Raw genomic sequence first — 16,747 nt, forward strand, 5'->3', positions numbered from 1 at the left:
AAGGCGGAGCATTTTTGCCGCCTCGTTGTCACGCTCTCCGTGGAGTGTCGTCACTCAGGATTCTGCCTTTGCCGTTCCTCGGCAGCAAATCAGCAGCTGATCAAAGCTTTCTGAAGCGATGGGCCGCGGTTGATCGCGTACCACCAAATTCTGATAGACATCGGTTTTTGTGTCATCGCTGACATGTTGTGGGGCAGAACAATTTGACTTGAAACATGAAAGGATTTTAAAGAAATCCAAGCATCTGTGCATCAGCAGGAGATATATGATCCAGTCCAGAAGTGCTGATTGCATAATGTTGTTTACATGCATGTTGTTTCTCTGCTTCAGTGTTGTGTTTTCATTTAGTCTGAGAGTTTGAAAAAAGACAGGATTGCCTCTCACTTCCTCACCGGCTTCATTATTTGCAGCACTGTATTAACATTATTTCATTATTTGTAGCGCTTTATTAAAATTACAAGCCTCTCAGATGCTCTTGTTATCCGACATGATGGTCCCGTACTGCGTTTGGACATGAAAGCAGTTTGTCTGCCAGCTTTATTTAAACGAGGTCCTTTGCTGGGCTGATGCAGGCTTTCTGGTTCGAACGCTCCAGCCTGGACTGACTGGAAGGATTGCAGCAGTTTGTTTGTCAGTGACAGCCAATCAGGGCCCATCAGTCACTGGTACTGATGTTTCCTGCAGTCTGGATGTGGTTCACTCTGTCTGAGAAAAGCAGATGTTTTTTTTTTTTAAATGTATGTTTGTAGTTCAGACTAAAAAAAAAGATCAAAAATTGATCTTGTTCCTATAATTTTCATGAAAGTAGGTCAAATATTTATTTTTGTGAGTGTTGCATATGGTCTTATTGATGTTTTATGTCATCATTTTTGGATTCAGCTTATTTGACTGTTGCTACATTTCATTTGTCACTTGTTGATATTCATTTTTGGACATTTGCTAATATTCAGTTTTTCTTCTGACATCATCAGCAGCAGGGTTTTAAAATGCACATTTGTTTCTTATCATTTGTGATTCCATATCTTCTAAATGACATCTCATAGTGCACCCATATAAACCTTTGTGGTGAAGCACTGTCAAGCCATGCACTAAAGCTTTTTAAATTTGGGGGGAATACAAGAACAGGTGAAAATCTCCTCCTCCGTAGATCTTCACCGAGTTCAAGAAAAATAGAAAGGAATAGAAAAATCTATTCCTCGTAGTCAGTCAAATAGCCTTCAGCACCTCTTACTATAAGATTTAAGTGAGCGTGTGTGTGTGGAGCCATGACACTCATGCCCATGATGAGCAGAACTGTACATCTCATGATTTTATCAGTGCAGTTTACCATGTGTAGATGTTTTTATTAATCGTGCATTTACATTGGGTGTGCAGTGTCCTTGGATTTAAGGAGCAGAGCATAAACCTCAGTGTCCCTGATCATGTCATGATATTCCCCATCTCTACATTAAGTGCCCCAAAATACCTAACCTCAATTCCTTTTAACTTCCAAAGTACTAAATGCTCTGTTCAGTCTGCCATGAGCATCACTCTATCGCTCTCTTCTCTCTCTCTGGATCTCTGCAGTCTGGCACTGAAGTTTTGAGGTTATTGATGGTGTTTTCCAGTAGAGGTCCCCGCTGGCTTTATCTGGAGGCAGCGCAGTGTCTGAACACTGATTACTGTGATTGATCTTCTCTCTCTCTATCTCTCTTTTTTTTTTTTGCTCTTGTCTCCTCGTTTCCCTTTTGTATTCCTCTACTCTTCTTTCTCTCTCATCTCCTCCTCCTTCTTTCCCCTCCTACACCACCTCTTCTTTTTAATTTTATTCTTCTCCTCTCAGCTCTTCTGTTTCAATACTCTTCTCCTGTCATCTCCCCTTTTTTCCCAGTTTCCCTCTCTGGTCTTCCAGTTTTCCTTCTCTTTTATATCTCTTGCTAATCAAGTCAGAGCCCCCTCTTCTTTGTGTTCACCATCCTCCAGAGGATTGGAACTGATTGGACCATTTAATGAGCATGTATGTATGAATTCTGTGGGCATCTTCACAAGCGACTCTTTGAGCAATCCAATCAAGAACAACTTAATTTTCATGCAAAGTCCTGCATATAGACACACACACACACACACACACACACACACACACACACACACACACACACACACACACACACACACACACACACACACACACACACACACAGCATTTAATTATTTGGTTGTGTCCAAGCGTTACGTTAGTCCTGAACCTGTTACAGCAAATGACAGAAGAATAAAGTCTGTTCTTTTATTGTTACATACTTCATCATTAATGAGACTCCATTAGTAAGTGCAGCACAGGCTTACAGAGTCAGGCAGCTCTGCTTTTAGGGGTCAGTGTGTCTTCATCAAACTGGCCTTTCACGTGGCCTTCATGAGATCGCTGCATTTCTTTATGCTCCCTTTGATTCTTTTTTAGATTTGTCTTCAGATTCAGATGTGCTCTACAGAGCTCTCTCAGTTCTTTTCTATTGGATACGTTTTTTTTCCTTTTTATATCTAGATTCTTGGTAGTTTCATTTTAAGTGAGAGAATTATAAATTGATTTGGATGTCTTGGAGTGAAATAAGAATTTAATTAACAAACAAAACATGTCTGAGTACTCGGTGGAGAAACTGTTGTTGTCAAGCACAGCATTGAGACGTTCATCAGGTTTGCATAGATCTCAGGTGGGATTTTGGCCCAGTCCTCTTTACAGAAACTCTCTAAATCCTTTAAGCTCTCGCCTGTTTGGTAACATGACTCTTCTGCTCCCTACAGAGTCTTTTTATGGGACTGAGGTGACCTTAACATCCTTCTTTTCACTCCTTCGTCTCTTTGACGGTATGTTTTGCATAATTGTCATGCTGGAAAAGTCATTCTGGTTGAGGAAAGGAGGCCAATTTGACCTTAGAACTGAAGAAGCTTCTCGGATGAGAGGTGAAACGTCTTCAAGCAACTTAAAGAAGTCCAGACGCTTTTCTTTGCAAACTCCTTTGACTACGATGACCTGGATGACTGAGAACCTTCACAGACAAAGGAGGCCAAGATTTTACTGTACATGACTCCATGCATTGGTCCATCAATGTGGTGAAGTTGTGTTCCACACTCAGCAGAAAGGCGGCTCCAACACATGATGTTTCCACCTCCATGCTTCAGTGCGGGGATGGTGTTCTTTGGGTCGTGTTTGGTTTCATCTGACCACAGCACCATCTTCTTATTCATTGCTATTGATCTTCTCCTCTTACCTCTTTCTCACTCATGTTTCCTTTCATCTTCTTTCTTTTGTCTTCATGATGTCTCCGCTGCTCATTTCCTCTCCCTTTACTCTTCTTTGTTTCCATTGCTCTCCTCCTCCTCTTTGCCTGCTGCCTAAAATCAGTATAATCAGCATAAAGCCCTGAGGCGATGGTCACCTACTCGATATGTCGGTCGACTTACATATACAATAGTATGTGGGTACTAATGTGAGAAAAAAAAAAAGGCAACCCAGGAACATTAATATGCTGCTGTAAAAATCTAAATTCATCTCATTGTAGAAATCCGACCAGCTTGTGGCTGCAGTGAGATTCAGCACCTGTGTTGTGTGATAAGGCCCAGCTCACAGTAAGCAAACTGGTTTATCCAGAGTAGTTGGACAGGGACGAGGTCAGGACTCGGTGGGAACTGGTCAAGGTCTTCGACACCAAACTGGGAGAACTATTTTTTATGGGACTGGTTTTGTACACAGATGCTCAACAGATGCAGTATCAACATCCATGTTGTTAAAAAAAGAGCTCTAAAATATTTTTCTTAACTGCAAATAAAGCAAATCAGCATTAGAACAAACACATGGACAGGCTGTCTCTATGTGCAGATGTAGAACAGGTGATGTCATTAGAGACAAAAAGCAAACTAAAGGTGCATCTATAGATTAAAAAAAGGGATATATAATTATATCTCTATATATAAATAGGTGGGAATGTCCTGTAGTTATGTCTGAAGCATGCGGTTGTTCTTCTCTTTGCATTTACTCGAATAGACGAGTAACCTGACCTGTCAAGTGGTACTCCACCTTTCACCCACTCCCTGCTGACTTATGCAGGTGTTCTGTGCTGGTGCAGGTGTGTAAAAGGAAGAGATGGACATCCTGGTTGTGATGGAAATCACATCAGGGGTTAGGTCCCCACAGATGTGCTGTGGCTGTTTTACGCTGTAAGAAAGTGAGTGTATGCCAAATGAAATTTGAGAGCGAGAAGCAGGACTGTGTGTTTATTGTTGTTGTTTTGATCAGTGTTGAGGGAATGATTATTCATAAGGTTGTTATAGCAGTGTCATGTAAACCAAGCTGCTTTTACATTGTCCCATCTGTAAATTCAGTGCACCTCTCAGACCTTTGCATTGAGCTACATTCCTGTTAATTAACCCTTCTTTGCAGATGAATCAGGTGTTTATTCACTTCGTCCAAGTTCATCTCCCAGAAGCAAAAAACTCTTTCACTCGCTTCATCGTACCAGCGTGATGAGCGTGACTAAAACTCTACAGCTGTGAGAGCCCTCTCTGTTTCCCCACCACTGGTTTTTCCACTTATAACATATCTTTCGTTAATGTGTCAAACATTTTTTCTGGGGCCTTCTGTGTTTATTGGACATCTATCTTTAAGTGTGATTGTGTTGGTGAGTTCAGCCCATCTTTGTGATCTGGATGGATGCAGTGATACGCTGGATGATTCACATTGCAGTGTTTTTCTTGGCCTGCATGCATTAGTTGTGCTGCAGTTTGTGTTGTGTTTTCAGGCAGATGAACATGTTCGTCATGTTGCTTTGTGGTGACACAACCCTACAGGACTCTTTGCATATGATTTCTTCAGCTCTTCAGCTTTTGCAGTGCCAGAGTTTTGATTTTAGTTTTTAATGTAGTGTTCTGCATCCATGTGGTGCAGGCGACAGCCACATACACATACAGAAACACCATCAGGTGGTGATTTAGGGCTTGATTCACTCTTGGTGAAGCAGGCTTTTTCAATATCACTCAATGTTCATTTAATTGCAAGAAGCCAAAAATTATGAACAAGATTAAAATTTGACTAATTGTGCAGCCCCAGTGACAGCATACGATGAGATGAAGTTAGACCTGTTGCCTCTATGTGGAGGAAGCTGTTAGGAAGTCATAGCGCTGGGATGAGTCTTTGAGAGCGAGCAGCTCAGTGTGTTGGATAACATATGGTGTAATTTCAGCTCTCCCTGAAGGAGCGGCTGACAGTGCAGCTACTGCAAGCAAAGCAAAGCTGCTTTGCTAGTAGATACACATTCAGGATCAGCAGCATTTATCTGTCTTCATTTCGAAGCTCCCATCTGTGATGCGGCTCACATTCACCTAGACTGTTACTTCATAAAGTCCCAAGGAGTGAAAAATGCAAAGGAGCAGCACGGAGTGGTCCTGCTCGTCCAGCGCCGCATCGCCTCAAAGTCGACAGAGCAAAACCAATGCTCTGGGGACAGTTTAACATGTGATGATACGCTGCCGGGAAATGTTTTCCTCCACCTCTTCTGTCCTGAGTGGAGAACACTGACTTATTGTGTAATGAGGCAGATGAGCTCAGTGAGAAATCACTGGCCCAAAGAAAATGAGGCCCACTGCCTGTGACTTTAGTCCTCATGCTCTGCTAATTGGCACTTCTCATGTAACATGTCAGAGAGAAAGATGGCAAGATGTTGACCTGTTCACTGATTCGATTGGTACTCACTGTGCAGTCAATCAGTTGGTGACAAAACAACAGCGGTGAAAGCTGCATGATGGGCACGTGCAGGTTTGTTCAGTAACATGTATGTTCTTTTTTCCTGTTGTCATGTTACACAAGAAGTGCTCTGCGAAATTAAGATTACCATCAATATTTTAGAAACATTTATTTTAATTGCATTTCTCTGGCATAATCCAAACACATGCAGTTGGTGGGGATAGGTTAATTGGTAACTCTAAATTGCACATAGGGATAGGCTCCACCCCCCCGTGACGCACATAAGGATCACAGGAGGTGGTGAAAATGGATGGCAATTCCAGGAGGTAAAACTCTTTGGTGAGTTTGTATTTGGATAAAGTACTGAGTGAAATTATTTGTCTGCACCTTGTGTTTGTACCCAAAAGCAGACACTCGAGGCAGGAACAGCCGTTTATTTAGGCTGCACGAAAAATACAAACAAAAGGCAGAAGAACTAGGACTAGAACCAAACTGTGAGAACTGAAATACTAAACACTAGGGACATAGAACCTTGAGCATCGAAAAACCTGAACATGACCAGAAATGAACAGACGACCTCCTTCTGGCGCCCCCCGTGTGTGGCAGCATGTTACAGCAGCTCTGCTCATTTCTGAGCTTCTTATTTATTTCCCCTTTATTTTCTTGTAACTTTTAAATTAAGTCTTAGAAATGTCTCTCTTATGTGCAGTACTACTAAGTGTAATGTGCAATATTGTGCAATACTGTCCGATGCAACACAGTATGTTATTCTATTTTATCTCATTCTATTCTATTGTTTTTCTTAATATTTGCTGCTTGTAACTTTTTTTCCTGACCCAACAAATTTCCCACATGTGGGAATAATAAAACCTTACACTACACTACACATGAGGGTCATTAGAAGAAGTGGAAACACACGGGAACACAGCTGGGACGAATCAGACATAATGACACAGGGGAAGCAAAACTAAACACCCTGAACCTAGGACGAGCGACTGTCAAAATAAAACAGGAAACGCACTAAGATGCAGGCTAAGACATGCGGGCTTGACCCAGGGACCGGGGGGAAGAAACTGAGGAAGGGAGACACACACAGAGGGTGAGGAGACGGATACACAGATAACACTACAGACTCACACAAGCGGCACAGGGATGAGACAAGGACGTGAGAGGAATTTCACATACAGGAAACCATGAACTGGAAATATAAGTAAACTCATTAAGATCTCAAGAACACAATAAACTCAATATACTGACAGTTTCCCTGCCATCAAGTTTGTTAGCATCCACTGCAAGGAAAGCAGTATTTAGCATTTTAGAGGACACAGTGTATTGAGACTGTAGATAGAAACTTTTAAGTGGTACCTTTTATCTCAGGGGGGTCATCACACCAGATTGGCAAAAAATGTTTGTCAGGTGCCCTGGCGCTGGGATTAGAGTTCACTGGCTTATGATGAATTTGTCCTGTTTGTGTCTCCTTCACTTCTCATTTGGGTTTTGTCCCTCTTTTGTGCAGTGCAGCCAAGCAGTGACAAATCTTTTCTCCTAATTGTGAATTGGGGACCTTTCTTGTGCCAGCAGAATCGAATATCCACGACAGTATGGGAAACACATGAGCTTAGTCACAACAAATTTTTACCATTTTGATTTCATTCCTGCTGTGCACTCCTGCAGACATGATTTACTCTCCTGCAGATCCCATCCCAAAGGTGCCCTACTCAACCCAGATCGAACGTCATCATGTTCAAGATACCAGCTTGAGATAATTTGAGCTTTGTGACGTGGTGCATTACAACCATGTTAGATGGTAGATGCTTTTTTAACAACATCATAAAGGGATGGACGCAGTCAATACTCCATACAGGCTGCGTCCTTTAACAATCCTCAGTTGGTACTAAGGGGTCCAAATATGCCAAGAAAACATCCCTGACATTATATCTAAAGGCCTGAACCACTGATATGAGGCAGAGCGGCTGAATGCTTTCTTGTTGTTTATGCCAAAACTGTGAGCCTACATGTCACAGTAGAAATCAAGACTCATCAAATCGGGCACAATTTTCCAAACTTCTGCTGCCCAGTTTTGGTGAGCCAGCGGTTTCCTGGTCTTTGCTGACAGGAGTGGCCCCTGGTACAGTGCTGTGCTGTTGTAGCCTCTTGATGTGTTGTGCACTCAGAGATGAATGCACAACACATCAAACCACTCATTATTGTTAATAAGTGGTTTTTGAGTTGCTGTTGCCTTCCTATTAAGCCAAAGCAGCCGGCCCCATTCAGCCCTGACGTCTGGCATCAATAAGGCATTTTCACCCAGAGAACTGCTGCTCGCTGGATATCTTCCCTGTTTTGAACTGCTCTCTATAAACCCCAGAGATGGTTTTGTTGGATCAGCAGATCAACAGTTTCTCAAATACTCAGACCAGCCCATCTGGCAGCACCAATCATGCCATGTTCAAAGTCACTTAAATCACCTTTCTTCCTCATTCTGATGCTCAGTTTGACCTTTAGCAGGTTGTTTCTATCATGTCTACATGCCCAAAGGCACTGAGTTGTTGCCGTGTGATTGGCTAATTAGATATTTGGGTAAATAAGCAGTTGAGGACACGTGTAATGAAGTGGACAGTGAGTGTATGTTTTAGGAGTAAAAAAAAGACCCACTGTAGGAGGAGAAATGGGCACCTCGGTCACTGCCATTGTTGCCCCGCTGAGCAATATTTAAAGTAGGTTTCTTGAATAAGGCTTCAGATTCATTCATATTTTAGACAAATGGATGTATTTTAAATATTGGTGGTAAGTGTCCCTTAAATCTACAACCCATGATCCAATCTTCTTCATTTTCAGACATTCATTCTGGTCACCATCACAGCTACGTAAACATATCTTTTTTGCCGTCTACAAATATGTTTATAGTATCTAGTATACAAGTTTGAAAATACAAAATGATTCTCATTAATATCAAAAGAATTATCACAGTAATTAAGTGCACCGAGTGGAACGTTGGCTTTGTTCAGCAGAGGAAATGTGCTTGCTTCAGCTGTTTCCATTCATAGGTGACCATCAGTGGCTCATTCATCTGCCGCTCAGTTTCCAGCCAAATAATAATGTCCAATTAAATGTTTTGCATGTGAACACTGCGGGCTTGACAATCTCACACTTCTCACTATTATGACCCAATCAAAGTGCATGGGCCATTTGTCACAAAAAATCGTGGAATTGACGTCAGAACATCAAAATCCTCCTTCAAAGCACCAATACATGTATACGGTCCCCAAAGTCAATCGAAACTGGCAATTTGTGTCACGCGTGGCATCATGTCATATATTCAGCATTAAATTAATTGCATAATATGTATGCATAAGTGTGACAGGACTATAATGACTTTAAATTAAAGGAAAATGGGTGGTGGACTGTCACAGTGTCCTCTGCTAACTGTAGCTCTGCAGCTATCAAGCAGTCCTGCAAAGTCTTCATGCATTAATATTATAAAACGTAACTGTTTTTGCTATTTACGCTTCATGAGGACAAGTGCGCATGGATATAATTTAAACAGGAAATGTATTTGTGCATTTTTGATATCTCAGACACCTGCAGATACGGAGGAAATGCGATGCCTTTGTCTGAATAAACATGCACGACATGTCTGCAGATGATAATGGTGTTGACTGCTAAAATAGAAAGCCACAGATTGTGTGCACAAGTCTCACTTCACTGTTTCATTCAGATTCAAATCGATAGAAAACATTAGTCAGGCTGCCTGTGGAGAGTCCTTCACCAGCCTGGTTCGCTGGCTCATTCGCTTCTCTTTACATTACTTCCGAGGCTGCAGGATGCCAAGACGGGTTGAATACTAAACGACTCTGTCACATGCTCAGTGCTTGGTTTCTCCGTAGCTCTGCAGATCTTTACAGGAAATCATTCCCATGAAGAGTTGAGTGTTTATCTATCTAAATACAGACACAACATGCATAAGCACATTTCCATATCAAGTCATAATCTCTCTTTTAATGACTAGTAGTGGCGGTGCAAACTGAAGGCACCATCATGTCGAAAACTTGATGTTTTTGTTTCTTGCAAAGATCAAAACTAAGATAACAAGCTGCTCCCTCCTATTATATTTACCTGGTCTTGCAATGCACCGGCACAGTGCTTGCAGAGCTCTTTGATTACAGACGTTCATGGAGGGAGTCGTGAGGAATAACCTGTTTCACTGTCGTCCTCTAATGAGTGGAATTTAGAACTCAGATTTACCTTAAATTTCAGATTTCTGATTCCTTAAAAGTATTATTTGTCCCCCTGCACCTCAGGTGAATGAGATTTACCATGACGAGTCTCTGGGAGTCCACATCAACGTGGTCCTGGTCAGGATGATTATGCTGGGGTATGCCAAGGTGAGTCCCCCAGTCCTTATCCAGTGCTTTTTTTAATTCTTAAACTTATTTTTGCAGGGGACATTCCCTTTTATAATAGAGAAGTGACATAGAGATGAAAATGTGTGCAGACTGCAGAGGTCACCTAGTCTAACTCACTTTTACACACAGTGTCAAAACGCACATTTCCATTTGCTCGCTGTAATCAGCAGTGGCACTTAGGTGATTTATGTTCGCCTCGACTCCTTCAGCTCGCTATCCTCTCATTATCAGCCCAGGGCTTCCACATACTATTCCTGCTTTACAGTCTGAGTAATTACAGGCTGCTGCCAGAGTACTAACATGTTCATTTGCATCTGCATTTCTCTCCTTCTCTTTCCTGTCAGTCCATCAGCCTCATTGAGAGAGGCAACCCATCGCGGAGCCTGGAGAACGTGTGCCGCTGGGCCTTTGTGCAGCAGAAAGGCGATCCTGATCACGCCGAACACCACGACCACGCAATTTTCCTCACTCGCCAAGGCTTCGGCCCCACAGGGATGCAGGGTAAGGCCCTGGAGGACGTGCGTGCCATTTTGGCCTTCCCTTTGTGGCTGTCGTTACAGGAGATTACCCGTCACGATACACACCAGTCAGCTTTCTGTGTTGCAACTTGTCAGTGAGAGCAGATTCTTTGATTTTAAATAAAGTCATTGCAGGTGATGGGTTGATGTTTAGAGAAAAAAAAAATGAAGCTTTGAAGCATTCGTTCTGCAAATTCAACATTTAGGAAACACGTCTTACGTGTGAATTCACTCCAGATTCTCTCTGATTACATTTTAAATGCATCTATAAAAATTCTGTGTGCCCCAGTTTCTTGAGTTAAATTGGCTGAAATGATTCACAAAAAGGCACCAAGAAGAGAAAACAATGAAAAGCCTCCTTATTACTGCTATGACGCACAAAAAGGGTGACCAGGCCTCCGTGGACTCTCCCTTTGTGCTACTTTTTTGGCACTTTTACTCTTGTTGCTGAGGCTGATTTGAAAGACTGGAGGGGGAAAGCAATTTCCAGTGTCTGCCAGATATCGACTTCTCCTCCCTCTTTTTATTTTCTCTATAGCAGCCAAACTTCAGCAGTGAAAGCAGCCAAATGCCCAAAGTCAGCACTATTAGAAGCCTATTCCACTTGCTTTATTCTTCGTTTATTTGCTACAGCAGCTGCAGCAGACGTTTTATTTGGAAGTGAATGAAACGGCAGTGACATTTGGTCTGCGCTTGATTATGGAAATGTGTTATAGATTTATATGTAAGGACGGCTCTCTTTAATGGTTTCACTGATTCTGTCAGTCAGGTACTGATCACAGCACACTGTATGCTCAGGTTAGATGCTCTGTTTTGTCCTTCTGCATCCTGGTGTGCTCCCATTTTCTTACTGTCCGTGTATTTTGCTTTTTGTATTCGTTTGTATGCTATTATGTCAGCCTGCTGATTTAGCAGCTGTTTCTTGGCCAGGACATGCTCACAAAAGACATTTTAAATCTCAACACTTTCCTGGTCGAGCAAAGTTAAATCTATTTGCACCTTTTATGGTGCTGGAAGAAAGGCTGGTGCCAATCCAGCTATCCAGTTGTATGGAGAGACGGCGTTGCTAGGCGAGTGGGGGCGATCTTAGTGCTGTTATCAGCCCTCACATACACAGAAGAGATTCCCCAGGTCTTGGAGTAAGTCTTTGAGGATGAGCTGCAGGAGGCGTGTCACGGGAAGTCCGTGCGTTACATCGATCCGCTCTTCTGTGGAGCTGATGGTAGGGAAGCTTTGCAGGTTAAAATTCCACATATGCAAGTAGAAGAAATGAATTAAATATACACTTGCTACACTTGGCTACATATCACACATGAAATTATTATTTTTCATTTTTTCACTAGCTTTGCATTTGACTAGAGTCTGTGTCAGTACTGATGCATGAGGTGATACCTGCACCGAGAGGCTGCACAGGTCGTCCAAAGGAAGGAAAGAGTGAAGACAGAGGAGATGATTCAACCAAACCCTGCTGTTGTTCACTGGGAAACAGTTATTAATAACCTGTGTTTTATGGTCAGGGCAAAGATTTATCCATTTTATTAGAACAAGCATTAGACTAAATAAAAAACTTGTACTCGCACTTCAACAACTTTGTCCCTGTCTAGTATTTTTGTTCTTGCTCTTTTTGTTGGTCTTGCAGTGTGTGGGGTGTGCCCACGGTGTGTGGGGTGTGCCCACGGTGTGTGGGGTGTGCCCACGGTGTGTGGGGTATGCCCACAGTGTGTGACACAGGAGACTGTCTCCCTCACAGGGATGAGAGCTCGTGCTGTTAACAGCAGGCGGTCTCTGTTGGTGCAGGCTGTCCGATCAGGCGTCCCCGACTCTACTTATTTTAGTTTGATTATTGCTATTTATTTGAATTCTTCAGAAAACTCTCCTTAGCAGGAACCTGTGAGATTCATTAATCTGGGATCTAACAGGAATTTATGAGCAAAATAAGTGTATATATTCTCTGGCAGGGTTTGGCAGTTTCGCCTTTGGTGCACAGTTTTTACTTTGCTCGGCTGAGCGCTGGGACATGACAGTGCATGTTTTTGAATTTGACACCTCAAATGAGTTCAAGACTGGAGTGCAACATATCAGGCACATTGTGAGTGAATATTTTCTAAGAAAGCAATCAATAGACATGGTACAACCACAGGACAAATCTGCCCTGTATAGTGTGGAACCTGTTAAGGTCTCCTGCACGGTCGGGTCCCTCTGACAGCTTTATGTGCTGCTGCTCCCCGTCTGTAGCCCACTCTGTGGATAACGACCCTGTCAGTGGGTTTAAGCTCAGATCTGATGTTTTCTTTCCAGTACTAAGGGCGCTGGTATAGGTGAGTGAATAACTGTGACTATTGCTGGATCATTCCAGACCTGATGGTGTCCAATTACAGTCCCAGTCTCGTGAGCTCATCTGTTCACACAGGATGTGTTTGTTTTGTTCGCCATATTCTCTGTCAGCCTTCTTTGTGTGCAGCATTCTCCTCCTGAAATAGCATGAAGCTTAGATTCACCTTAATGATGTGATGAGAAAAGTCTTTGGAGCTGGAGTTCAGCAGCAGTGCATCCTTTCTGGGCTTCTGTTTGGAAGCAGTCCTCGTGCAAACTTTTGGCCATTCGGCTTGAATATTTCCGTCCAATTTTTCAGTGAATACTTTGAAAACAATTAATTTCCCTCATCTTCCGTTAGGTCGATTTTCTTTTTCTCTGCATTGAGTCAGCACAAAAGACCAGCAGCCAAAAACAGATCACTTGCGATGTTCATGTGTTTGGTTATTGCACTGACTCCAAGCTGACAGACACTTCGACGCTGTCAGCTTTAAGCCTTTCTCTGGTTAGTCTTTCTTTGCTGTTCTGGTGTTATTTCACTTATTCATGCTCCATCAGTTCTGCAGTTCTTTAACATCAAATCAGATTAATGACTGAATGAACTGCTCCCTTCGAGTGGATCTGTAACCTTTTCAAATTCATTTAATTAACATATGAGTCTTACTCACAAGACGCACAGATTACTCAAAGGTTTTTAACTAAAGGTTTTCTCAGATCCTTCTAAACCTAAGCTTTACTGGCTCACCTCTGGGAGCCTGAACGTTATCGTACAAGCCTCAGCTTCAGCATTCAGAGCCCTGAAACCCTAACCCCGACTCTGATCTCTATCTCTCCCTGGGCTTCCTCTGAAAACAAGAAACACACAGTTATAATAAAGTCACTTGGAAAGATGGAAGCAGCCAATCTGGACTCTCAGTGAAGGCTAAATAGTTTTGTATAAATGTTATAAATTAGAGGAGAGGAGACATGGGCCCATCCTCCCGCAGGCCCACCACCCGCAGGAGGCGCCATAGGGGTCGGGTGCAATGTGTGTCGGGCGGCGGCCAGGAGCGGAGGCCCTGGCGGACCGATCCCCGGCTGCCAAGACTGGCAATAGGGACATGGAATGTCACCTCTCTGGTGGGGAAGGAGCCTGAGTTAGTGCGTGAGGTTGAGAAGTACCGGCTAGATATAGTCGGGCTCACCTCTACGCATGGCTTGGGCTCTGGAACTAGTCTCCTGGAGAGGGGCTGGACTCTGTCTCAGTCTGGAGTTGCCCCTGGTGAGAGGCGGCGGGCTGGGGTGGGTATTCTAATATCCCCCCGGCTTGCTGCCGGTACGTTGGGGTTTTTCCCAGTGGATGAGAGGGTTTGTTCCCTGCGCCTCAGGGTCGGGGAACGGGTCCTGACTGTCATCTGCGCTTATGCGCCGAGTGGCAGTTCAGAGTACCCAGCCTTCTTAGAGTCCCTGGGGGTGCTGGAAGGTGCCCCACCTGGAGACTCTGTTGTCCTACTGGGAGACTTCAATGCTCACGTGGGTAGCGACAGCGAGACCTGGAGGCGTGATTGGGAGGAACGGCCTCCCTGATCTGAACCCAGTGGTGTTTTGTTATTGGACTTCTGTGCAAATCACAGTTTGGCCATAACGAACACCTTGTTCGAACATAAGAGTGTCCATAAGTGCACGTGGCACCAGGATGCTCTAGGCCGCAGGTCGATGATCGATTTTGTAATCGTATCACCAGACTTGCGACCATATGTTCTGGACACTCGGGTAAAGAGAGGGGCTGAGCTGTCAACTGATCACCACCTGGTGGTGAGTTGGATCAGGTGGCGGGGAGGACGCTGGACAGACCCGGTGCACCTAAAGCGTGAGTGAGGGTGTGCTGGGAACGTCTAGCAGAGGCCCCAGTCCGCGAGATCTTCAACGCACACCTCCGGCAGAGCTTCAACAACATTCCGAGGGAGACGGGGGACATTGAGTCCGAATGGACCATGTTCAGCGTCTCCATTGCCGAAGCTGCTGCATTGAGCTGCGGCCGCAAGGTGGTTGGTGCCTGCCGTGGTGGTAATCCCCGAACCAAATGGTGGACACCAGAGGTGAAGGAGCCACCAGGCTGAAGAAGGAGTCCTATCGGGCTTGGTTAGCCTGTGGGACTCCAGAGGCAGCTGACAGGTATCGACAGGCCAAGCGGAATGCGGCTCGGGCAGTGGCTGAAGCAAAAACTCGGGTGTGGGAGGAGTTCGAGAGGCCATGGAAAAGACTTTCGGACTGCCTCAAGAGATTCTGGCAAACCGTCAGGCGCCTCAGGAGGGGAAAGCGGTGCTCTACCTGCACTGTGTATAGTGCTGGCGGTGCGCTGCTGACGCCGACTGAGAAAATTGTCAGGCGGTGGAAGGAATACTGAGGACCTCCTTAATCCCACTGACACGTCTTCCGAGGAGGAAGCAGAGTCTGGGGATGAGGGAATGACCCGCCAATTTCTGGGGTCGAGGTCACTGAGGCAGTTAAACAACTCCTCGGTGGCAGAGCCCCTGGTGTTGATGAGGTCCGCCCCGAGTTCCTGAAGGCTCTGGACGTTGTAGGGCTGTCCTGGTTGACACGCCTCTACAATGTTGCGTGGAGATCAGGGGCAGTACCCCTGGACTGGCAGACCGGGTGGTGGTCCCCATCTTTAAGAGGGGAGACCGGAGGTGTGTTCCAACTACAGGGGATCACACTCCTCAGCCTCCTGGGAAAGTCTATGCCAGGGTGCTGGAAAGGAGAGTTCGTCCGTTAGTCGAACCTCGGATACAGGAGGAACAATGCGGTTTTCGTCCTGGTCGCGGAACACTGGACCAGCTCTTTATCCTCTCGAGGATACTTGAGGGTGCATGGGAGTTTGCCCAACCAGTCTACATGTGTTTTGTGGACTTGGAGAAGGCATTCGACCGTGTCCCTCGGGTGTCCTGTGGGAGGTGTTGCGGGGAGTATGGGGTGTCTGGCCCACTGCTACGGGCCATTCGATCCCTATACAACCGTTGTAAGAGTTTGGTTCGCATTGCCGGCAATAAGTCGGACTTGTTTCCGGTGGGTGATGGGCTCCGCCAGGGCTGCCCTTTATCACCGATTCTGTTCATAATTTTTATGGACAGGATTTCTAGGCGCAGCCAAGTGGCGGAGGGCTTCCACTTCGGTGGCCTCAGAATCTCATCTCTGCTTTTTGCGGATGATGTGGTTCTGATGGCTTCATCGGTGGGGGCCTCCAGCTCGCACTGGAAGCGGTTCGCAGCCGAGTGTGAAGCAGCAGGAATGAGGATCAGCACCTCCAAATCTGAGGCCATGGTTCTCAGCCGGAAAAGGGTGGAGTGCCCACTCCGGGTCGGGGATGAGTCCCTGCCCCAAGTGGAGGAGTTCAAGTATCTCGGGGTCTTGTTCGCGAGTGATGGGAGAAGGGAGCCGGAGATCGACAGACGGATTGGTGCTGCGGCTGCAGTGATGCGGACGCTGCACCGGTCCGTCGTGGTGAAGAGGGAGCTGAGTGTAAAAGCGAAGCTCTCAATTTACCGGTCGATCTACGCCCCGACCCTCACCTATGGCCACGAGCTGTGGGTAGTGACCGAAAGAACGAGATCGCGGATACAAGCGGCAGAAATGAGCTTCCTCCGAAGGGTGGCTGGCCTCTCCCTTAGAGATAGGGTGAGAAGTTCGGCCATCCGGGAGGGGCTCAGAGTAGAGCCGCTGCTCCTCCACATCGAAAGGAGCCAGTTGAGGAGGTGGTTCGGGCATCTGACAAGGATGCCCCTGGGCGCCTCCTGGGTGAGGTGTTCGGGCATGTCCCA

At 45.1% G+C, this 16,747-nt stretch overlaps 1 protein-coding gene across 1 annotated transcript in view; it reads left to right on the forward strand.

Annotated features, from left to right (window-relative positions):
• adamts3 (ADAM metallopeptidase with thrombospondin type 1 motif, 3) overlaps positions 1 to 16,747 on the forward strand; it is a 184,556-nt gene that overhangs the window by 100,064 nt on the left and 67,745 nt on the right. Inside the window, exons 9-10 of the mRNA XM_031756603.2 lie at positions 10,012 to 10,095; positions 10,461 to 10,617. Of these exons, the coding sequence (XP_031612463.2) occupies positions 10,012 to 10,095; positions 10,461 to 10,617 (241 nt within the window). The remainder of the gene's footprint in view (positions 1 to 10,011; positions 10,096 to 10,460; positions 10,618 to 16,747) is intronic.

The sequence above is a fragment of the Oreochromis aureus genome, linkage group 12 (genome assembly GCF_013358895.1).
Source record: "Oreochromis aureus strain Israel breed Guangdong linkage group 12, ZZ_aureus, whole genome shotgun sequence".
Classification (NCBI taxonomy): Eukaryota; Metazoa; Chordata; class Actinopteri; order Cichliformes; family Cichlidae; genus Oreochromis; species Oreochromis aureus.